At 47.7% G+C, this 25,278-nt stretch overlaps 1 protein-coding gene across 1 annotated transcript in view; it reads right to left on the reverse strand.

The window, feature by feature from the left end:
• The window catches only part of PRICKLE2 (prickle planar cell polarity protein 2), a 335,809-nt gene that overhangs the window by 31,670 nt on the left and 278,861 nt on the right, over positions 1-25,278 (reverse strand). The window contains exons 6-8 of the mRNA XM_060021495.1: positions 22,785-22,988; positions 17,842-18,028; positions 12,097-12,969 (exon numbers count right to left, since the gene is read on the reverse strand). Of these exons, the coding sequence (XP_059877478.1) occupies positions 12,097-12,969; positions 17,842-18,028; positions 22,785-22,988 (1,264 nt within the window). The remainder of the gene's footprint in view (positions 1-12,096; positions 12,970-17,841; positions 18,029-22,784; positions 22,989-25,278) is intronic.

Raw genomic sequence — 25,278 nt, forward strand, 5'->3', positions numbered from 1 at the left:
ATCTTTTTACCCAGGACCCAGTATCGAAAGAAATAAAAAGGATGAGTTGTTCTAGGCTGTTCTCTCCTCCTCTCACTTGCCTTTCAGCTCTAAGATCAATCTGCTCCCAAGGAAAAGACACATGTAAAGCCTGAAACGGACTTTCCTGCCCTTTTAAATGAGCAACTCCGTTTTGAAAGGCAGCCACTGGAAGTCTGCTCCAGCCGGGATGAGAAACCCTGGCGAGGTCCAGACTGCTTGCTGCTGGGCAGTTATAGAATCCTTGCCATGGATGCTCTCACAATGTCAGAATCGAAAGTATGTCCCCACGGGTGTCCTTGGACTGAACACTCTCAGGGACGTAGATGTGACTGGGCAGGACGGCTGATCCCAGGAAACAAGCATCCCTGAGACCCGGCACAGCTGAGAGTCAAGGATCTGCTCCAAGGAAAGGTCTGGAGAATGGAAATGCACAGGACAGTTTCTACTCCTCCGTGCAAGGAGCGAAATGAGCTCGTTTTTGCCTGCACTCCTTGTACATGGGGAAAAAAACAGAGAAAGGAGAAGATGGGGGCTGGGTGGTCTGCAAACTGGAATGCCAAAACCCTGGGTAGCTGAGAGTTGAGAAATATGATTTTCCAGAACAGAGGGGGAAAAAAAAAAAAAAAAGGAAGAAATATGCCGTAAATCTTAGCTAAGTGGATGGGTAATTCAGTATGACGTTTTTAAGCTGTTAAAAGTTTTCGTACCAAAGAAAACACTAGGTTTTTTCTTAGTAATTTTGTGTTGGGACACAGAGACTTTATCTTCTAGACGGTGCCCCGCCTGCTTGCTCAGCCTGATTTGTGACAGCTGCCTCGCAGAAACATGTCACGGTCTGGTTTTGATTTGGGAAGGGCAGGCTGGAGGAGCCGCCTGGCAGAACAGAGCTCAGAAAAAACACATACATGCACACAGACAGCTACCTGGGTGCTCTCAAGACGATGGTGGTAAAAAACTGGAGGGCTGGTGAAAGTTATTCTTATGAAACTTTGGTTTCATGGCCTTTTGATTTTCACACTGATTTAGAACTGAAACTGGTCCTATTTGAAGAGTGTTTTATTGCCCACTTTTTCTGCTGTATCCTGTGAAAATACCAAAACCACTTGGCAAGTATTACCTTCTTTCCTATTTAACCCATACGATGTCATTAAGGAATATCCCACCCATATGTTTCAGATCATGTGCTCTTAACTCATGAGAATGCCACTTACTGGACCAAGAGCGATTTGTTATCAGGGACACCTTCAGAGCTTTTCAGAACAAGCACGGTCTACTTTTTCTTTTGTCTACGCAGGAGGCTGGACTCAGGGCTAAGAGGAGATGCAAAAGAGCACTGTAGGATAGATGAACGTTCCAGCCCTAGACGAAACGGTAAGTATGGCTGGTCACTCAGGTGATGAGGTGAGGAGTCTGGGTATCTCTAGCTCAGTGGTCCTTCCTCAAACTTAGTGGGCCTGAGAGTCCTCCGGGAGCTCGTGTTAGAAAACCCTGAGTCCAGGGTTGAGCCCTGCGAGATTCTGTTTGTGAGTTTGGGGTGGGGCCCAAGAATTTGCATTATTGGCAAGCATCCCAAAGGAATATAATGTAGGTGGTCCCTGGATGACTCTAACTGATGGAGTGGACGGTTGACTGTTCACATGGAGAAGTATACTCCTAAAAGCTGGCTCCCTACGGCTCATGCTAGGAAGTGGGGTTTCAATCACATTAATTTTCCAGGGCTCTGGGACACACTTCATGTATGGGTTGAAGAGGGTTAAGACAGGTGATGGTCGGCACAGTACTGCTGACAGACCTCATGCTGCCACCAGAACACTCTGTGGAGGAGATGCTAAAATGCTTTCCCAAGTGGCCAAGCTGAGAAGGTCAAGGATCTGGTGAGCCACTGAGCCAAAATATTTAGGTTTATGTTGATAAGAAAAGGGAAGGTCAAAAAAGTACGTTTTGTTGATGGAACGCAAAGGAAATCAAGATTTGAATAAAAATCAGTTTGGAAACTGCCTAAGTGTCCAATTCCAGAGACGTAGTAACAGTCACTCAGCTGAATATTAATGCAGTCATCAAAAATGATGGGTTACAAAAGCTCTGAACATAAGCTGATAATAGAATGCAAATGAAGAAATTCAGGACACAAAATATTCAGTCTGCCTACAACTCAGAAAAAAATGATATACCAGTATACAGGGAAAAACTGGAAAATTCACCAAAATATTAGCTCTAGTCAAGTGGTAGGCGTTGGGATATATTTCCCGTTTCTATCATTTTTCTCAATTTTTCTCCTTTATATTTTCCTAACTGTCAATATTTAAAAAGTAAATCCTAAAGATCTGCTTTTCAAAGCCATTTTTCAAGTGGACAAGAGCTAGCTCATTGCCCATGTGAGATTCCCCAATTCAAAGGTTCCAAGAGTAACGTATGCTCATTCTTTAAAAACCCACTCTGTAAGATCTTGTACCAGTCTGAAAAGCCCATCACCCCCTGGCCTCCATCCTAGACCCATTTTTCCAGCGTTGCACTTTCAGTAATAAAACAAATAAAATCAGCCATCTTTTTTCTGTCAGCAACCACGGTTCCTTACTCTCGGCATAGCTGACTGCTCACGCCCAAGGAGGCTATAAATAAGCCTCCTGAATGGTTATTAAAAACCAGGACACTGGGGACTTCCCTGGTGGCACAGTGGTTAAGAATCCGCCTGCCAATGCAGGGGACACGGGTTTGAGCCGTGGTCCAGGAAGATCCCACATGCCGTGGAGCAATTAAGCCTGTGTGCCACAACTACTGAGCCCGTGTGCCACAACTACTGAGCCCGTGTGCCACTACTACAGAAGCCCACGTGCCCAGAGTCCGTCTTCCACAACAAGAAAAGCCACCACAATGAGAAGCCTGCACACCACAATGAATAATAGCTCCCGCTCGCTGCAACTAGAGAAAGCCTGCGGGCAGCAATGAAGACCCAACACAGCCATAAATAAATAAACAAATAAATTTATTAAAAAACAACAACCAGGACACTGGAAAAGTTTCTCTGGACCCAGAAAATGTCAGCGAGACCACGACAGGGAGCAGGGGTGCGCCAGCCACCGTGGGCTGGGCTCTGTTCCGTCTGTCCACTGCTCTCCATCTGTCACCCCTGGCTCTGACAATGTCCTCTGTTTCCCCACACACCAAAACACCGACTCAGAAAGAAATAGGGAACAAAAAGACTCTCCTATGACATTCACTCTGCTGGTTTTCATCTGGTCCCTGGTCTGTGAGCCTGGTTCAGAGCTAAGAAATGCCAACAAGAGGGCGTGGCTTCCTCGAGAAGCACAGAGGCAGTCACCCCATGAGACCAGTCAGAAAGCATTCCTGAATCACTTTCTCAACACGGAGCGAGAGGGTACCATCCAACCTGTCCCTCAAACCATCTGAAACCTCCCCATTAAAATCACCACAGGGACATGCCCCAAAGAGCAGAGCTGTGTCTCCAGAAAAACATGGCTGACATACGTAACGGACATTTGATGTCAAGTTTAAATGGTGGGGCTTTTGGAGGAAGGAACCAGATCAAGGGGTGGGGGTGGGGTGGGGTCAGCCCCAGATGGGTGGAATACTTGTGGTCCAGAAGTAGACACCTGTGGCTTTTACCTTCTTGCAGCACAATCCCTCTTCCTTTGAAAAGGCTACTTTGATTTCCCTTGGAGAAGCTCCCCATCTCCATTCTCAATCCCTACAGTTCTGATGACCTTGACCCCATTGCCTAGTTCCTGGGATAGACATGTGACTCGGGCTTGGCCAAAGAGCATTGATTCCACCCCCCCGAGGGTGGCCCAAGTTAGGCAAATGCGACTCAATTCTGGGACTTTCAGTGACACTATTAAAACAGATCAGTTCCCATTCCCCTTGAGCTGATGTTAACGGACGTTAGCCTAGAGCTGCTGAGAGCTCTCCTTGCTGCCCCTGGGAAGAGCTGCCTGAGAATAAAGCCAGTGTGGAGGAAACAAGAACTGAGAGAGGAAAGAGGCTGAGTCCTGATGACATCATTTGTGCACATGGATCCAGCTGTACCTGGAACAAAAATCTGGGAACTTTGTAGTTACTTGATTAAAAACAAAACCTTGTTCTTTACACCCTTTCGAGTTGGGATTCTGATGCTTGCAAACAAAAGAGTTCTCTAATTCCAGTGAACAAAGACAATCCCTATGCATTTCCCACGTAGATCCTGGGCTGGCTCTGGGGCCAACTGACAGAATTCAAGGTGAGTTCTAGGTTTTCAAATCTGTAATTCCAGACTGGGGTGCACATCTTCCCCAGTGGAGGAAACGATCAGGAAGATCTGGGCCATGCGATTTATGAGCACGTCTGAGGGGAAGCCCTCGAGTAATGGGTGCCAGCTGGTTAGGAGGTTTTACCCAACAATTTTAATAGAGAAATTGGGTTAGAGGATGGAAATCTAAGCTATGCAGAAGAACGGGAGAAACGCTCCTGCCTCAAATTAAATATAAAAATGTTTCGCATTACAAGGATTTAAAAACATTGCAGACATTCTTGGCAAAGTGGGCTGTTCCAGTTGTTACTTCAGATCCTCACACTGATGTTTTCTCCTCCTTTTCCCGTTTGCCAGAAATGCTGAAAAATTACCCCATTACCCCCTAGCAATCAATACGCCCCGGTATGATGCCACCAAGCTTCTCTTGTCAAGGTATGTAGGTGATGCATGTTAAAGTCGTGGACACACACTACGTATAAAACCGGTAAGCAGAAAGGGTGTGTAGTACACCACAGGGAAATACAGCCATTATTTTGTACAATAACTTTAAATGGAGCATCATTTATAAAAATACTGAATCACTATGTTGTACACCTGAACTAATGTAATATTGTAAATCAACTATACTTCAATTAAAAAAAATAATAAGGGCGTGGACATGCCACAACAGTGCAACACTGATCAACGACAGCAGGAAGCCTCTCTGCTCCTACTGTGCGTCTGCATATCCAGGCCAGTGACACGTGTACTTTCTGCTAATGCTGGCCTGGGTCAAAAATCACAGAGCAGGCAAACTTTGATCCATTTTTATGTTTTCAAATCGATCCTCTTCTGTCTCCTGAGACCGTTCCCCCAGGGCACTGAAAGCTCTGCCAATTTCCTCTCCTAGGTCACCGTCACTTGCATCCTCTTATTTCAGTCTGTGCTCTGTCTACACCTTGGGGGCTGCCACCTTCACCTCCTCTCCTGGCTGCACGGTCCTGGATGGCCTCCTAATGGGTCTCACTGTATCAGCACTTGCCCTCTTGCAATCAATTCCCCACACAGCAGCTGGAGCCATCTTTTCAAAATGCAGATCTGATCATGTCACTGCCCCTCCCTGCTGGTCTGAAACTTCAAGGGCTTTCCACTGTCCTTAGTGGAAAGGCCCAAACGCTTAAAATATCTGAAATGGTTCTGCACCATCCCCCTGTGCCTTCCTTCCCAGCCTTACTACTCTCTGTGCTTCACCCAGCCACAGGGCCTTCTTCCAGATCTTTATACTTGCCACACACTCCTACCACAGGACCGCTGCACATGCTGACATGCTACCCGGAATGCTCCTTCCCCTTTACCCCTTAAGCATCACTTTTTCCGGATGCCCTCTCTGACCTCCCTAACTTAGCTATAGCCCTCGTGGTATACCCTCCTAGCCCCACATTTACCACTGATACAAAATTATATGGTACAATTAGATGGTTACTATGTATTAAACTCCATTAGACTGTAATGTGCAGGAGGGGAAGGCCCATGTCCACTTTAGCTCAGCACTGCATCCCCGGCACCTTGAACAGGCCATGGCACCTACTAAGAATAATCTCTAATAGTAATGTAGGGGGTGTCAGGCATTGTCCTAAATTCTCTGTAGGAATTAACTCAGTTAATTCCCACAACAACTCTACAAGGCACTGCTGGCATTCCATTTTAAAGATGAGGGCAGTGAGGGAGTTCCCTGGTGGTCTCGTGCTTAGGTTTTGACACTTTCACTGCTGTGGCCTGGGGTTCGATGGCTGGTTGGGGAACTGCGATCCCGCAAGCTGCGCAGCACAGCCCCCCCCCCCCCGCCAAAAGATGACAGTGAGGCACAGAATAGATAAGCCAGTTCTGCCTAGCATAACATAGGTATTAAACCACAAAGACCAATTTCCAACTGGCCAACTGGTCTACAGCTCATGCTCTCCTTCATTCTGCTGTAACTCACAGAGGGAGGCACTCAAGTCACATTTGCTGGCTGAATGAATGAATGAACAGAAACCACCTTTCCCTTTCCCTCACTCCCATCCACATCTGCAGTTCCTTCCTATAGGTCCCAGTTCTCTCTGACCCAACCACTCCTTACAGAATCTGGTTGATCCTCAAGAAATAGCCCTATTCACAGCCTCTTTGCTGTCAACAGGGCCCTTTTTTGGGGACCAGCTGACGGTCTCCAGCTGTCCTCTGGTGTGGCCTCTGCCTGAGGCAACCAGTCTCAATTCCAGCTCTATTCACCTGCCCCAGTGAGACTTGAACCCAGACCCCAGCCTGCTCTACAGCCGCAGTCTCCGCCCCATCAGTGCCTCCTGCCCAGATGCCAACCTCCAGATGGTCTGCACGCGTCTCCTTCATCTTTCCTGCGTCTGACCCAGGCACATCACCTCGGACAGCCACCTTTGCCTCTGCTGTTCACCTCTCATTTGAGAGCTTCCCTCTAGCCCTGCCCGAGCCTCACAGATATATCAGCAAACCGGCTGCAACAGGGAAAGGAATCCTTGTCCCTTCAGCGAAGAGCCGTTGTGCCAATCTCCTGATATGAAGACGACCCTTCCTGTGAGGATGCAGGTCAGAGAGGTTAAGGGCAGGGACTTTGCAGACTATCACACCCGGGCTCAGGTCCTGGCCATCAGTGGTGACTGGAGGGAGGTCATGACATCCGTGAACTTTAGTGTACTCAACTGTAACATGGGTATAATCATCAGACTTATCTCACAGAATTGTCATGAAGATGGGAAGAGCTGTTATATATGAAGTCTTTACCATGTGACATCGTAGTCAGTGGTCTACTACGGTCATCACCACTGATCACCCACATAACCATCATCCGCTTCTGCCATGACACGGTGGTCAAGGGCACAGGCTCTGGGGCTAGAACACCCAGATTTAAATCCTCTTCCTCCAGTTCCAAGCTGTGTGGCCTTGGGCTACTTAGCCTCTCTGTGTCTCACTTAAGTCACCTGTAAAACGGAAATAACTGTATCTACCTCACAGGAATGTTGTGAGTTAGTTCCTGCAAAGTGCTTAGAACTGCACCTAGTACATGACACACACACCTGGCAATGTTAGTTGTTGTTGATTCTGTTATTCCCATTTCTAATACTATGATCACCCGGGTTGCAAGCGGCTTTAGAGGCATGTTTAGGCCATGGCAGGGTTAAAGAGCTTCTGCAAGACTCCACACGATGGGGATGCAAATGGTGACCGTGCCCGCCTGATGCACTCTGTGTGAGCAGAATGGATGGACTGTGTTTGCCAGGGAGGAGGGAGGGACAGTACACTCCCACTTCTAAACCAAACCGGAGGTGTCGAAGGCCAGATCTGAGGCTGGCCAGCCGCTGGGGCTACCTGCTTTTCTAAGATCTGTTCTAAGGAAAAATGCTGCCCACAAAAAGATCATGCTTTGTGCCAGATTAAACACTGCAGACTTAGTTAATAACAAGTTACTGGCCAAAAAGAGGAAAAAAAAAATGCATCATTCTGAAATCTAGCTTTCGCTGCAGAATCAAGGTGTTTTGACTAAGACTTCGGTGACACGTGCCTTCACTCATAGACTGGGATTCCAGGGTTTGAAGATACACAGATAGTTCAGAACACTGCCTTCTCAAAAGACTACTGAATTTTCTAGCAAAATCTGAGTGCAACAGTGAGGGTCAGCAGCAAAAGGACCGCTTACCAAGCCTAGTCAACACCACATCCTTGGTGATGTGTGTCCGGCACAGGATGTGAAGGGCTATTTAGGGTGCGCTCCAGTAATGAACAATGAAGCCGTGCTGTGAATACTAGCTACCGTCTCCCTTCCACACTGATGTGTCTGACAGATCCATGGAAACACAGGGGCACAAAATGCTTTCTTTACTCCCATTTCTCACGCTCTTCTCAGGCTGGTTAGGAAAAAGGGGACCCACGGGAGCAGTTTCAAACCTAAAAATGCGAACCTGCACACCTGCTGGATGCTGGGAGATACCGAAATCCAAAACATCCCTAGAGGCCAAAACCACGCACCAGTGTGTTTGGGATGAGAGAGAAATAATAATAATAATAAAAAGTAGCGGGTAACCATCAGAGACAGTCATATGTGTCAAAGACTATATTCACGAGTTTACAAAAACTCGTTTCCTTCTACAAAAACCCTACAAAGGAAGTACTATTATTCACCAGATTCCACAGATGAGGACACCGAACCTCACGGAATTTAAGCAACTTGTTCAAGGCCACACAGCTCCTACGTGACGAAGGCTGGATGTGAACCTAGGGAGTGTAACTCCAGAATTGGTACTCCAAACCGTTAGGTTAGAATGTGACAAACCAGAGCTCATGAGAGATCTTCCAAAGAGACTAATAATGGGGTTGAAACTGTGCCCGGCCTAACAGCTCCCTTCCTTCATCTGTGCTGTCCATAGGGTAGCCTCTAGCTTAGCTACACATGGTTATTGAAAGTGAAATTGATTAAAATGAAAAGAAGTTTAAAATTCAGTGCATGGCTAGTGACCACCTGAAATGTGGCTCGTGCAGCTGAGGGCCTAGAATTTTCATTTTATTTCATTTCAATTAACTCAAATTTCAACAGTCACACGTGGCTTGTGGCTACCGTATCAGACAGTGCGGATCTGAGCAATTTTTCTCAGCTCTATCAGACATGGTTCAGGGCTGCTTTCCAAAAATCTCAGTGACAGAGAGGCATCTGTTGCTTTGCCCAAGGATTCGTAGAAAATCTCAAGGATAAGCAACCCGGCCTCTTCCTTAGGATTGGAGACTGTGTGTTCTTCAAATGTACCCGTGTGGCCTTTCCAACATTCTCCAAGCCCTAGATCTCCTCCTAAGTTACAGTGTGAGGACAACAAAGTCAGAACAGACAAACCCAGGAACAACTGCTCTCAGACAGTGGTCGCATCGGCACCAGCAGGGAGCTGGTAAAAATGCAGGTTCCTGATTCATGAAAAAGACTCTGACAAGTACAGCTTTCTGGTAACTGACTACACTGCTGAACTGAATGAATAAGCATTTTCAGAACTCTAATGGGAAACTGATGCGTTCATCAAAGTGCTAACAAAAGATCAAGATGAAAAAAAATTAATTACATGGGACTGAGTGAACTGATGAGGATGATTATAATTTTTGTGACTTTCTGTTTGAATAAAAAAAAATAATGCAGGTCCCTGGACCCCACCTCTATTGGCTCTGATACACCGGGCCTGGGGAGGAGGCCCTGGAGTCCATGTTTCAATCAAGCAGCCAATGATTCTCATGCAGGTGGTCTAGCTTTGAGAAGCTCTGCTTCAGAGTGTGAACTACACATCTATCTCCTGGCCTCCTAAATAATTATAGCATATAAATCTTCTGAGAATAGCACAAACTGGGCTGGGAGCCAGGTGGTCGTCACTCTGCACTAATTGCTCACTTCTACGACAGCAGGCAAAGTGCTTAGTCACCAACGCCTCATTTTTGTCATCTGAAACATGGGGGTAAGGATATCTGCTATCTGTCCTCCAGGACAAAAGAGAACACAGCTGTGAAAGCATTGGAGGGGGATGAAAATTAAAAACGCACCGCATAGATATCCTACAACTCAGAGACACGTTTTGCTTGTCCAGCAGAGAGTTCCAATAGGTTTCACATTTTAAAAAATCCACGTTTTTAACTTCTTTGGAAAAACTGGAAGATTTGACAGCATGGGGCTCAGATTAGGTTGGTACCCTGATGTGATTAAGAGCACTGCTCTGGGGTCACATGCAGAAGTTCAAATCCCTGTTTAAAAGCTGGGTGACTGGGCTTCCCTGGTGGCGCAGTGGTTGAGAGTCCGCCTGCTGATGCAGGGAACATGGGTTCGTGCCCCGGTCCGGGAAGATCCCACATGCCGCGGAGCAGCTGGGCCCGTGAGCCATGGCCACTGAGCCTGTGCGTCCAGAGCCTGTGCTCCGCAACGGGAGAGACCACAGCAGTGAGAGGCCCGCGTACCGCAAAAAAAAAAAAAAAAAAAAAAAAAAAAAAAGCTGGGTGACTTAGGGCAAGTCCTTCAACCTCTGTGTGCCTCAGTTTCTTCAACTCTGAAGTGAGAATTTTAAGAGTACCTTTCAAAGGGTTGTGATGATTTAATTAAGTGAGTGACTATTTATCAAGTGCTTGGAACAATGTCTGCCACATGGCAAGAGCTCTATCACTCTTAGTTGAATAAATAAACATCCCTGCAAGTGGCAACAACCAGCTGGGGCTGAGTGGTGGCCGTCCCTCCATCCAGGGCTGATGTGCATCAGGTTGTCACAGTCTCCACCCAGAGAGACACATTAGACTCTGGGAATCTCTACTGTAAGAGACAGAAGTGCATCTCCCTCCTCGGTGTCCTGCCAACAAGGGGCAGAGACACTTAGTGCATCTTAGAGCAGCATTTCCCAAGTTATCTGTAGTGAAGGACCAGTTTTTTTAGTTTTCAGTCCATTGTGGCGGCCTGATATGGGACCCACCTGAGCAGGACTCATACCCAGCACTTGCCACAGACAACTCGCCCGTGCGTCTACAACGCCCTGAGTGGTCTGCACCTGGACCCGTGAGACGAGCCCACTGGATGTGCACTTGGATGTCCCAGCAGTGTCAGACTGCTCTAAGAGTTTCTAAACACTGTCAATTTCAGTACTTATCTCGGGGTGCACTGCGGACAGCCCCGATCCTCAGGTTACACTTTGAGTAGTGGCATCTTAGAGGACACTGACATCGTCTTCACACGTACGGAAAACAGCTGGAAAATTTGGTTGGCCAGAACAGTCAACGGGGTGTCTGTTTGTCTGTCTCTCCCAACACTTCTGTCCTTCTCAGCCTGCCTGCCTTCTCCTTGTCCATCCCCATTTCTTTCATCTTTATCTACACATTAAAACCAGCTCCCGGGCTTCCCAGGTGGCGCAGTGGTTGAGAATCTGCCTGCTAATGCAGGGGACACAGGTTCGAGCCCTGGTCTGGGAGGATCGCACGTGCCGCGGAGCAACTAGGCCTGTGAGCCACAGCTACTGAGCCTGCGCGTCTGGAGCCTGTGCTCCGCAACAAGAGGCCGCGATAGTGAGAGGCCCGTGCACTGTGATAAAGAGTGGCCCCCGCTCGCTGCAACTAGAGAAAGCCCTCGCACAGAAACGAAGACTCAACACAGCAAAAATAAATAAATTAATTAACTCCTACCCCCAATATCTTCTTTAAAAAACAAAAAACAAAAAAAAAATCCGGCTCCCTAATGAGATACTGGGGTTCAGGACAGCCACGGAAGCTGTCATGGATGCTTTGATGTCCCAGGCGGCACCCCGTTTCATGAGTACCCCCCTCCAGCTCACTGCCACCCCTTCTCCTGAATGTTGCCTTTGGCTGACGGGAGCTGTCTTGCCCCCGTGCCCACATCCACATCCTTATCCCCAGGTCACTCTCCAGCAGCCCTGGGCCAATAACTGACACGGTGATGCAAAACGTCAGCCCCCTTGTCCCAAGAAGGAACCAACCATGTGGTACAACTCATCCTCCAGAGACCCCTGTGGGCTCAGGCTGAAGCTAGACTCCAGCCCAGACACCATTCTTCACTTGGCTCCTCCCCCCGCCCTAGCCTGTTTCTCTCACTCCCCTTCCTTGGGAGCATGTCCTCAACACATCACAGGCACCCTAATCCCTGCCTCAGGCTCTGCTTAAAGGGAATCCAGTCAAAGACAGAAGCCATCGACACTTGGGTTCACCTTCCCCAACGACCCGGCGGATGAGAGCACATGGCGGGCACAACGCGCAAACCTTGAGGACTGGCATCAGGTCACCCCGAGAGTCCGCTCGCTGTGTTCCAGGTAAACAGAACTCACCTGTTGTGTTAGACAGGGCCAGCGATTCCATGGAGCCCCGCGGGGTCTGCTCTGTGGGCGTCATGTCCTCGGTATATTTCAGTGAACTGATCGGATGACGGGTCCGACACTGCTGAGTGGACATGCCCCCTTCCTCTTCCATCTCCTCCTCATATTTGGGGACTTGGATGCTGCCTCGGTTTTCACTGAAGCTCTGGCTGGACATATCACTGTAGCTCTCCTGGGACCTCAGCCTTCCCGGGTAATAGTCTTCTCGGCATTCCTTGATGAAGCTGCCACCGTGCCCCTTCATGGCCAGCGATGAGCTCCTTTTGGGGTTGCTGAAGTGCTTGGCCCACATGTCGGGCTGGGCCCCGGCCCCTTGCCCTCCTGGACTGTAGGAAGTTCTGATGTTGCACTGGCTGAGGAGCTGCAAGGGGCTCTGCGACTGGTTCTGCTCCATCTTGTTCCCGTAATGGTACGGCTCGTCCCGGCTCCTCCAGATGGGGTCCCGGTTGAGGCTGGGTGTCTGGCTGGACAGGCTGAGCAGGTCCATCTGCAGCGACAGGGGGTCCACGTCAGCCGACAGCCGGTTGGAACTCACCTGCAGCTGGCTGTGCTGGCTCAGCATGGGCTCTTCTGTCTTGCCCTTGTTCTTGCCGATTTTGGCGCTGCGCCGGGACTCCTTGGCCCGGGCGTTCTGGAAGGCCGAATCAGAAGAGTCAGAGCCATTGGGGTCCTCCCCGGCACTGCAGGCCCGTGAGCAGAAGATCTGGCCTTGCTTGGGGAGGAACGGCCGGCCCAGGAGGGACTTCTTGCAGTGAGCACAGCAGAAACAGGTCTCAGTGGCATGCCAGTGTTGGCCGTCATAGGTCATTTGACCTTGGTCGATCCCTGGGAAAAGAAGAGACAGGAAGAGGCTGACGAGCTGCTCAGAGTTATTACGTGACGACATAAAACACACAGCACCCTGGTTTGGCGGAGGCTTCCAGATGCAGCAGAATAAAATGTCAATAAATCAATGATCAGGCCCCCGTGTAAATAGTAGTCATGTCCTATTAGGACAGCCCCCTCGTTCTACCCAGTCAGGCCCTTCTTAACTCATTTGCTCTGAGTGCAGAGAAACTAAATCCAAATGGCCTGTCCATGAATCCTTCCGCCTGGGGCGCGTTCCTCCAGATAAACAGCAATGATGATGCTAGGGTGTGAGAAGCACTGCTTTAAATGCTTCACTTAACTTCTCAACTGTACGAGGTAGGTTTCTAATATTACGTCCATTTTTCAGAGGAGAAAACAGAGGCAGAGGAGGTTAAATAACTTGCTTAATGTAAAGGAGCTAGGAATCATAGATGAGATCTATACTCAGGAAGTCTTGTTCCTAATCATGACCTCGATAATCATCTTTCAGTCTACTCAGGGGTCTGCTCAAACGGCAGCTCCATGGAGAAGTCTTCCTGTCCACCCTAAAAGCTACTCTCCACCACTCTCCACCCTTACCTGCTCTATTTTCTTCACAGCATGGATACTGCTTGACACTGAGCCACTACATATGTGCATGTGTTAATTACTAAAAGTGAAGTTGTACGATGAAGTTTCTGGGGTATCTCCAGGAACATGGCCTGGTACACCGTAGGGGCTCTTCGTGTGTGGAATGGATGAATGAATTGAATTCCATCACCAGTGCCTGGCATTCCAAAGGGTAATTACTTTAGCAGTTTAGTGGAAAGGAAAAAAGTGGACTTTAGCTCACGGTAAGGAAAAACTTGGATGCAGTCTGTCAAAGACATCACCTCACCGTAAGCATGCATATCCTTTGCGTAACTTCTGTCCCTTGCCCGGGCTGTGTCTCGTTTACATAACATTGTTACACCTGCTTCTGGGAACCTCCCATAGCCCCTCTTGCATCTCAGAGTCTCTTCTGCCCTCTTCTGGTTACAGGGCTTAACTTCCCTGTGGGACACCATCTCCCTGCCACCCTTGGGCCATGAGCTTTGGGCGGGGCTAAAGCCACACCTGGACCAGCACTGGCCAGTATAAACACCATATCTCCCAGCCCAGTTACTAGTTCAAGGGTGGGCACCTGACCTGCACCAGGCCAAAGGGAGAGTCACCTGGGACTGTTGCTAAGAGAGCGACACGGGGAGACTCTCTTTTGACAGCTGCTAAACGGGCAGAATGGGAGCCGGGAGCTGTGGGACCTACCTCCCAGCCTCCCGTAGGGAGAGCCTGCTTAAAATGCAGACCCAGCAGTGACTGTGGGATGGGAAGGGACCTCTGCAAGAATCCTGACGCCTAGCGATCAATGCCTCTCCCGAAAGGCAGTACCAATGTGAACTTTCACCTTTGGTGGCTCGAGTCCTGAGTCTGAACTTTCCAAGAGTAACCTCTAGACAATTGTCCAGAGAGGCTGTGAACAAGAAACAGGGGAAAGGAGAAGGGCAAGAACAAAAGGCAGATGGCGCAGCAGCCTCTCCGGGCCCTCCCCATGTACCCCTCACTTCCCTTTATGTCCCTGGAGTCCAGGGACAGAGAAGCGTAAGGTAAATTCTTCTCCTAGGAGCTCCTCCCTGAACTAAGGGGTCTCTGTTTATTCAGGAGTCAGGCCCTAGGGACCAAGCGGGGATTTTTAGCAGGACAGGAGCCACCACAAGGGTCACTCCAAGATCAGAGGGACACTGAATCAACTCCCTTTCAGCACCGCATTCCCAGGAGGAGTGAAAACCGGCAGGGGAGGGGCTAGAGACAGCAGGCGCAAAGCTGGGGCTCCAGAAACATTTTCTCCTCCGTCAGGCTGCCGGGGGAAGCAGGAGCAGGCAGCACAGGCAGGCCGAACTCCCTGGTGAGGCATCAGGACTCGGACAAACGCAAGTTCAAATCGCAGCTCCGTGCCATGCCAGCTGGTTGTAAACATGCTGAAGCCCGTCAGCTTGGTTCCAATCTTGGCTGGGCTGCTGTTGGGCTGTGTGACCCTAGGCAAGTGGCTTCATGTCTCTGTGCCTGAGTCTCCTCCACAATAAAACAGGGATAATAATAGTACTTACTTCAGAGGGTTGCTTGAGAACTAACTGAGTTAAGATGCAGTGAGTGCTTTGCTAACTCTTCCCAGCCGTCTTCTTGAGATTTTATTAGGTCTCAATGCCTGTCTCCCTCTCTGCTCTGAGGGCCGCTACCTGGATGCTGTCCAAGAAAGAACTCTGAGGCTGGCTCGGCCCTCCCTCCCCTCTCCCCTGTTCCCTCTCCTCCAGAGAGCTTCCACTGACATCCCAGCTGCCTGGATCCTCACTGCGACCTCCAACTCAGCACAGCACCCCAAGCAGCTGCAGCCTTATCCACTGCCTTTCAGAGGTGTGCGGCAAGTCCAGTTCCTACGGGCTGTCCCTCCACCAGCTGCCTCCCTGTGCTTCTGCGAAGAAACATACTCAGATGCGGCAGCAGGGGCCTAGTTCTGGGGATGGGGGCCTCACAAAAGGCCGGGCCGCGGTAGGGAGAGCGGAGGGGGAGGCATGTTCCAAAGCGGCCCAGCAGGCAGTGAAACGTGGTCCCTGATAAACATCAACGATGTCAGATGGTGCTCTGAACTGCTCCTGAACTCTAAACATCTGGAAAAGGGCTCGGCCGTTCCACATCTAAGCGTTCCTTTTTTATTCCCTCCCTAAGCCCTTTAAGTACTTCTCTGAGGGTGTATGTGTCTACTGCTGCTACAGCCTCGGTATGTTTATAGGACTATTTACTCTGCTGTGAGCAGGCAAAAGTACCGTTGCCCTGGCAACGGCTTCCTGCTGTAGGGTCCGCACTGAGTGGCTGTATAAATAGGGAATATTTGGATAATACGGTCAGAGCAAAGCACCCAGACACTGTGGTATGTGCGATATACAGAGCATACCCTTTCTCTGTTGCAAGAAAAGTATGTTGTACAGAAAAGTGGATTTAGGAAAAGAAAAATGAGGGACAGCATTTTACCCACAGCAGTGATAATACTGCAGGCCACAGTGGTCCCCTTTTCTGACAAAGCACTCTTGCCTTTTTATGGCGTTCAGAGGGAAGGAGAAGGGAATGCCAATCAAAGCTAAAAAGAAGACAGAAACAGAAGAAAACAGGGAACTTCTGAGGTGTACATGCTGCGGTGACATATTTTCTCTTGTCCAAGCTACTGAGCAAAAATTCTAAGTGGCAGTTTCTGGAGAGGCTTTTAAGCCTCGATGGAAAGGGACAGAAGAAATAGAAATACTAACAAGCAGGGGGTATGGCTGCCATAGGTAAGCTGTCTATACTCAGCCTCTCTCAGCTGAGCAGGCATCTCCCTGCAGACCCAGAAGCCACAGTGAGCAGTGCTGGGTCAGCACCATCACACCATTTCCCCGATCGAGTCCCACCCCTCGCCCTTCCTCACCTGCCCCACCACCTGTCCAAATCAAGCTCATTTCCTAGCTCTTAGAATAAAGGGAGGTATGTCTGTTTAACCTCTTTGACCCTGTGAGAAATGCATCAGGCTGTGAGAGGGGGAGGTTTTTAGGGGTTGGGGAAAGGGGATTTTTCGCAACACCCCAGCTCCCAGAAGGGAACGCTGCTGGACCAAGGTTGGCACAGCAAGGCTCCACCCTGGGCCTGGCGGGGACTCCAGAGCAGAAGGGCTCCACAGAAGCGGGCCTGAGTCCGTGGGATGGACTCAACGACAAAGGACCACTAAGCACACAGCAGGTGTCTCCAAGCGGGGCACAACAGGCTCTCACACTGATTATCTCCGTATCTCCCAACTACAGGTAAGAAGCTGGCAGCCTCCGAGCAGACTTCTTGGAATTGCACAAGCCACAGGAAGATCAGGCTGCTGGTCTCAAAGACATTCATCTGCTGCCAACTGCTTTTTTTCTTTTTAAAGGGCAGCCCATTCTCAAGGTGCCAGAACAGGAAAGCTGAATACGAAGCTACAGATGCAGCACGATCGGGAACAGCATGGAAGGGCTGAACAAATCAGTTACTTGAAAAGGGAAAATGATTTTCACCATCTCATATCTGCCACTTCTTTGGGGAGTTTATAGCTTCCGAGCTATTTGAGGTTCTCTCACTTCGTTTCTGGCTGGGTCAGCTTTTGCTGACTTTTTTTTAAAGACACGCGTGCCAGAAACCATTTGGTTTCCTTGACTGTCTCTTCCTACCACGAGGACTGCTTTGTTTCCTCCCTCTGCTGACCCCCGAGGTTTTCCGAGGAGGCTGTGGAAGACGTCTGTTTACATTTTCCCCTCATATCGTCCTCTGAGACCTCTCCTCCTCCCTTTGGTAGTGGGACTGTATACCTTGGGGGTGAGTTCCAATGGGAACTCCCTATTCTTTTCTTTGCAGGGTGGAACAGATGACCAAATGAGGGGCTACAGCATTCCTATCTGGAGGACCTGACTTGGATATTGGAAAAAACACGATCCCATCCTTTTAGAGAATACCAGTGCTAAGACTAAGTGTAGCTGGGCGGGGGGGGTCATCTTGGTCACCTTGCAAAGGCAGCTCGCTTCCAAATGATGCCAAGAGAAAGCAAACTGAGCGGAGACACACAGGAGAAAAAAAGAACCAGACTTTGAATCCTTGAACCATCCTTAACTGAAACCAATTTCCTTCTTGGCTTTTCTGGTCCTGTGAGCCACGAAATTTCCTTTGTCACTTAAGGTAGTATCAGTTGGGTTTCTATCACTTACAACCAAAGGGATTCTAACTATACCGGACACAAAGCAGATCCAGTCAGAGTAGGACCAAGCTGAGCACCAAGAGTTGCCTCACCTATGTGTTGGGCACAGGTGTCGCAATATTCTGCGTACAAGGACTCGAAGCAGTGGCAGCAGTAGGGCCTTCCCTCCTTCATGATGTAGCGCTGGCCGCCCAGCACTGTCTCGCATTCGAAGCAGCAGAAGTGTTTCATGTGCCAGTGTCGCCCCTCAGCTTCTGTGCATTCGTCTGCAAAGATGATCTGGAGATGGAGAAGCCAAATGGTCAGTGGATAAGAGCCAGCCATGAGAATGTACTTTAAAGGTGGAAAGCTATGAGGGCCCCAAACTGGAAGGGTAGGGAAATAGGTCCTGTCCACCAATTATTAAACAGAAAATCTATATGTGTATGTTTATTCTCTATCTATATCAGTTCCCGCGTGTGGATTTGCCTAAAGCACAATTAAAGAGTTTCTGGCCTGGTCGGTGATTAATTTAACCACGTTGTATAAAGACAAAGAACATGCTACCCTAAAGAATATAAAGCAGGACTAAAAACTGACAGCTCATGGGCGCTTTGGCCATATCGATTTAATCTGGCTTATGCACAATATTTTTTTAAAATGAGAAATGTCATATAAACACCTGGAATCCTGGTTTCTCTTTAGAAAACACGTGTTTGGCAACGTGTGCTACACATTCTTGCATGGCAACAATAAGAGGGGTTGCTGCTTTCAGATGAGTGATGAGTTCTGTAGCTTGTCATTTTTTTTCACCACTCACTGTTACCTTAAAATGAGTCACCTTCATTTACGATAACTGTCTAGCCCTCAGAAGCATTTGTGTTTTGACCCCTAAGACAGAGTTTTTTACAATTTCAAAGCACAGATTTAAGAGCTTACTGCAGACTACAGTAATCAAGGCAGAAATAAGCTCAAGTGTTTATGGCCAACTGATTACTGACAAGGGTGACAAGGACATTCGATGGAAGAAAGAATACTCTCTTCAACAAATCTATCTGGGACCACTGAATAGCCATATACAAAAGTATGAATTTGAACCCCTACCTCACACCACATATAAAAATTAACTCAAAAGGGATCAGAGACCTAAATGTAAGAGGAAAAAAACTATAAAATGTTTAGAAGAAAACACAGGTGTAAATTTTCATGAACTTGGATCAGACAATCAGACAATGGTTTCTTAGCTATGACTACTAAAAGCATAGACAACAAAAGAAAAAACAGAAGTTGGATTTCACTGAAATAAAAAACTTTCATGCTTCAAAGGACATCATCAAGAAAGTGAAAATATAACTACAGAATGGGAGAAAATACTTGCAATTCACATATCTGATAAGGGACTAGTATCCAGAATATATAAACAACCCTTACAAAGCCACAAGAAAAAGAAAAATCACCTAAGTGAAAAAACAGGCAAAAGATCTGACTAGACATTTCTCCCAAAAAGAAGATATGCATATAGCCAATAAATACATTAAACAAATGCTCAACATTATATGCCATTAAGGAAAAGCCAATCAAAACCACCACAGGATGTCACTTCATACCAACTAAGGTGACCATAATGAAAAAGACAAACAAGAATTGAGGAGAAAGTTGTATGGAAACACAAAAGACCCCGAATAGCCAGAGCAATCTTGAGAACGAAAAACGGAGCTGGAGGGATCAGGCTCCCTGACTTCAGACTATACTACAAAGCTACAGTAATCAAGACAGTATGGTACTGGTACAAAAACAGAAAGATAGATCAATGGAACAGGATAGAAAGCCCAGAGATAAACCCACGCACATATGGTCACCTGATCTTTGATAAAGGAGGCAGGAATGTATAGTGGAGAAAGAACAGCCTCTTCAATAAGTGGTGCTGGGATAACTGAACAGGTACATGTAAAAGTATGAGATTAGATCACTCCCTAACACCATACACAAAAATAAGCTCAAAATGGATTAAAGACCTAAATGTAAGGCCAGAAACTATCAAACTCTTAGAGGAATACATAGGCAGAACACTCTATGACATAAATCACAGCAAGATCCTTTCTGACCCACCTCCCAGAGAAATGGAAATAAAAACAAAAATAAACAAATGGGACCTAATGAAACTTCAAAGCTTTTGCACAGCAAAGGAAACCATAAACAAGACCAAAAGACAACCCTCAGAATGGGAGAAAATATTTGCAAATGAGGCAACTGACAAAGGATTAATTTCCAAAATTTATAAGCAGCTCATGCAACTCAATAACAAAAAAACAACCCAATCCAAAAATGGGCATAAGACCTAAATAGACATTTCTCCAAAGAAGATATACAGACTGCCAACAAACACATGAAAGAATGCTCAACATCATTAATCATTAGAGAAATGCAAATCAAAACTACAATGAGATATCATCTCATACCAGTCAGAATGGCCATCATCAAAAAATCTAGAAACAATAAATGCTGCAGAGGGTGTGGAGAAAAGGGAACACTCTTGCACTGCTGGTGGGAATGTGAATTGGTACAGCCACTATGGAGAACAGTATGGAGGTTCCTTAAAAAACTACAAATAGAACTACCATATGACCCAGCAATCCCACTACTGGGCATATACCCTGAGAAAACCATAATTCAAAAAGAGTCATGTACCACAATGTTCATTGCAGCTCTATTTACAATAGCCTGGAGATGGAAACAACCTAAGTGCCCATCATCGGATGAATGGATAAAGAAGATGTGGCACATATATACAATGGACTATTACTCAGCCATAAAAAGAAACGAAATTGAGCTATTTGTAATGAGGTGGATAGACCTAGAGTCTGTCATACAGAGTGAAGTAAGTCAAAAAGAGAAAGACAAATACCGTTTGCTAACACATATATATGGAATTTAAGAAAAAAAAAAAGTCATGAAGAACCTAGGGGTAAGACAGGAATAAAGACACAGACCTACTAGAGAATGGACTTGAGGATATGGGGAGGGGGAAGGGTGAGCTGTGACAAAGCGAGAGAGAGGCATGGACATATATACACTACCAAACGTAAGGTAGATAGCTAGTGGGAAGCAGCCGCATAGCACAGGGAGATCAGCTTGGTGCTTTGTGACCGCCTGGAGGGGCAGGATAGGGAGGGTGGGAGGGAGGGAGATGCAAGAGGGAAGAGATATGGGAACATATGTATATGTATAACTGATTCACTTTGTTATAAAGCAGAAACTAACACACCATTGTAAAGCAATTATACCCCAATAAAGATGTTAAAAAAAAAAAAAAGAATTGAGGAGAATGTGAGAAATTGGAATCTTCATTGATAGTGGGAATGTAAAATGGTGCAGCTCCTCTTGACAACAGTTTAGATTCCCTCAAAACGTTAAACATAGAACTACCATATGACCCATCAATTCCACTCCTCGGTATATACTCAAGAGAACAGAAAATATATGTCCACACAAAAACTCGTATATCAATATTCATAGCAGCATTGTACATAATAGTCAAAAAGTGAAAACAATGTAAATGTCTATCAATTAATAAATGGCTAGACAAAATGTGATATATACACACAACTGGTTATTCTTCAGCCATGAAAAGGAAAGTACTGATACATGCTGGAACTCGGGAAAACCGCAAAAACACTGTGCTAAGTGAACAAAGCCAGACACAAAAGGTCATATGCTGCATTAATCCACTTATATGAAGTGTCTGGAATATGTAAATTCATGGGGACAGAGATTACTGGTTGCCAGGGGCTAGAGGGAGGGGAAAAGGGGAGTGACTGCTAATGGACCTGGTGTTGCTTTTTCGGTGATGAAAATGATCTGGAATTAGGCAGTAGTGATGGTTGTCCAACTCTGTGAATACACTAAAAACCACTGAATTGTACACATTAAAAGGGTAAATCTTATGCTGTATGAATAAGATCTCAATAAGCAAAAATTTCAAACCACTTTAATCATCCTATTCTATTTGCCATTAGATAATATTAAGTATCATGAGCATCAATTTCCAGATGTGGAAACTGAGGCAGGCAGGAAAAGGGGCTGCCCACAATCACTAGAACTGGACCAACTACCTGCCCAGAGGGTCTCTTTTGAATATCACTGGTAGCATTAGAATCCAAGTTAGATAAGGCCAATTGACTTCCTTCTAGGGGAGTGAGTCTCTGATTGGCGGCTTTTAAGGAAGAGATGCCCACAGTAATAGTGGACTCTGGATGAAAAAGAGGAGTGTTATTTTCAGGGTCCCACATTGTTGGTTATGGGGTCAGAAAGAACCAAAAACCTACTTTATGCACGAAGAAACCCCTGTCCAAGATCTTTCTCCTAATAATGTCCCATAAAATCAGTCAGGTTTAGAACATTCTCCTTTCTGCCCCCAACTTTTAAGTTAAACCAGGTTTTCTATCTTTCAGCTCCCAGATCACACCTAGGTGTGCTTCTGCTGGGAGAAAACACCAGGTATGAACCTTGTGTCCGGACTGCTTTCTTACTCGGAAAAGCAAATTCAAGTACCTCTTAAGAGTGTGGGGCAGAGGTTTCCAGACGGAGTAGCCATGTGCCCCCTGAATGCTCATCAGACCTTTTGTAAACTGTGGGAGAATCAAATCATGCTACCCACTTTCTCGTCTTCTCAAACCAAACCGTCCCATCGAATCTCAGGAAACCCAAGATTTTAAGATAAACGACACACGATTACTGACGATGATTACTTCCTGGGATTTGGGCTGAAATCTCAAGTTGCACAAAGCCTTTTATTTTTAGAGTTCTGAACTGACCTAGTGCCCCTGGAAATGTCCTCAGCCCTAGAAACTGTCTTCCACCTAGCGGCCCATGAGACTGACATTCAGTAAAGCAGGTCACAGTCCTGGACATTCTAGCAACGAGGGATGGTGGGGCTTCATTTCTGAAAGGGTTAATATAAGAGGGGAGGGGAGTGGCCTATGGTTTTCTTCCATGCAGGAACCACGGGACAACGTGCTGGCTACGGTGTAACCCAGGGAGCCGGGCGGACTCTGACCTCGTCGCAGGCTGCGCAGCGCGGCTTCAGGCACTCCGCGTGGTGCCTGCCACAGTATATCTTCCCATCTTGGTAAAAGTAGATCAAATCCACCAGGAGCTCGTTGCAGACAGTGCAGATAAAGCAGGGTGGGTGCCAGCAGACACCGTGTCCGGCGCGCGACGCAAACACAGCAATGTCCCCGCCGTTGATCTGGCCTCCGCACTGCAAGGCGAACAGAAACGTCAGGAAGAGGAACACCGGCGCCCCGTCTCTCAGCGCCACGCGGGAGGGATACACGACCACCACCGGCATCACCAGCTGGCGACTGAGCGCTTACTTGCAAATCAGTTACTGTGCTACCTGCTCTACACGCAGGCAGGCAGGGTTTTCTTGCCCTTCCCCCACTGCCCCTCCTAGGGCCAACACGAGGAAGACCCTGTCACTGAGAAAATAAGCAATCCCAAAGGTGGGAGAGAAAGGAAAAGTCTGCCAGCAGGAGGTCTCATGATCTTTCAGATACTGCCAACTCCCTCCAGAGGCCCAGCCAGGACTACTGCTAGAAAGAGTAGGCTGTGTGGGGTTTGGGTGATGCGTGAGTGGGGAGGGGGTTCAGAGGGCCTCTGGGAGGACCTGGAGGTCTGCACTTTGGATGGTAGGGAGTGGGTTCATAAAGATATGCCCACTTTTAACATCTTCTCTAGAAGCCTTTCAGGGATGCTTTTTTTACCTACCATCTTTTTACACAGTCCCGATTGAAAAGGTACCACTCCTAAAGCCAGACTATGAAAAGGGCTTCTTTCTCCCCTTCCTGAGCTTCTCACTCATTTCCGAAGTTCCTTCCCCCTACCCAGAAAGGAACAAGGCAGAGTCCCTGATGACCCACGCTTCCAGTTGCACCTGGGATAAAATGAATACGGTGCAGTCTTTGAGGGAGGAGTAAAGTGTGAGGTAACAGGTCCAGGGGGGAGGCTCTCTGCTGACCACGGTGTTGGCCTGAGGTTCCCAGCCTGAGGGTCCAGCACTACGGCTCCACATGAGTGGCTGGGGGCAACGTCCAAGGAGGAGAAAAGCGACCTCCAAACCTTTCCCACACCTTGGCCAGCAGAAGGGTTGTGACGCTTCATAGAAAAGAAAGTCAAGGTCTCATGGAATAGTCTCGGGGGCCTCATTCATGCGAGTGACCAGACATAAGAAAGACGTTACGTTATGCAAAGTGCTACCCCTGCCTTTTGTGCTAACGTTGGTAGCTGAGGTATGCATACTTCTAAAAGGGAAACTGAGGCACACTCAAGTTTTCCAGTTTATTTGCTCCAACACTGATTCGAATTGGGCCACAAGCATCAAACTAAAGGTTGTTGGGAGAGCTCCAAGGTCACGAACCCGGGGAGAGATTTTTATAGAGAAGACGTGGAAGCAAAGTGCGGAAAGTATTTCAGGGACTAGGGATTAAGCAGTCCCCTTATTTGGGAAAGCCTGGTTGGCTGTTTGCAATCGGTTGTTCAGTTTCACTTTCTCGGATTCCACTACCCTGACTGGTTTAGGTTTTGGTCTGCTGATACAGGCTACCGAGGCATTAGAGCCACCCCAGTCCAACGGCCTCCTTGTTTAATTACTTTAACAACACGGAATCCCACTGAATCTTCACCGTGATTCTATGACCTAGGCATTTGTTAGCCCCATTTTGCAGCAAAACCATCAGGAAAAGTAACATGGTCACTGCCATGTTATGGCAGCCATGTTATGTCTTTCTGCCTCCAGGCTCTCGTCACTCTTCCATGCCACTCTTGACACCTGCCCATGAAACACCCAACCTTCCCATCGTCTTAGGGAAGTCCGCCTGGACTGGTGAAGAATGACCCAAGAGTGGCAGAGGCCCTGAACTGAGTACACAGAATCTCACATCTTAACCTCTGACCACCTACATCTCAGGGGCAGGTGTCAAGGATGAAGGCCCCATCCCACTGCCAAATCTGTGGTCCTCTGGCTTCCCTGTTAAGTTGCATCTCCATTCCATCCACCTGAGCCTTCCCACACTATCCCTCTGAAATCCCCAAAAAGGGCCCCCAAATGGTATCCCCTCCGCTCAGGTAGTATCTTGCCTTCTCTTCCTCAATCCAGTTCACATATTTTCAGTATGTGAATGGGTCCCCAAAGCGCTTAAGGAGTTAGATGGGGCTACTGTCTTAGCAGCAGGGCTAAGAGATGTGCCCAAAATATGACCATCAGCACCAGAAGGCTTTTGGAGGTCAAGAGGTGGGGCAGGGTGAACCCAGGCAGGCTGGATTCTCACCCTGCTTTCTTGAAAACCCTCCTCCACCATGCCCGGAGCACTCTACAGGAGACTCGAAGAAAAAACAAATCCAGACTTTCGACTCAGTGAGGTCCTAGAGAGAATGCAGGGGGCTTCATGCACTGTGCTGAAGAACCCTCAGATCCAAGGGGGTGACCGTTTACCACCTGCTTAAACGGCACTGCTCCTGGGATGACCCTGGGAAAGAGGCTGACCCATGGT

Source organism: Delphinus delphis, chromosome 10, assembly GCF_949987515.2.
Source record: "Delphinus delphis chromosome 10, mDelDel1.2, whole genome shotgun sequence".
Classification (NCBI taxonomy): domain Eukaryota; kingdom Metazoa; phylum Chordata; class Mammalia; order Artiodactyla; family Delphinidae; genus Delphinus; species Delphinus delphis.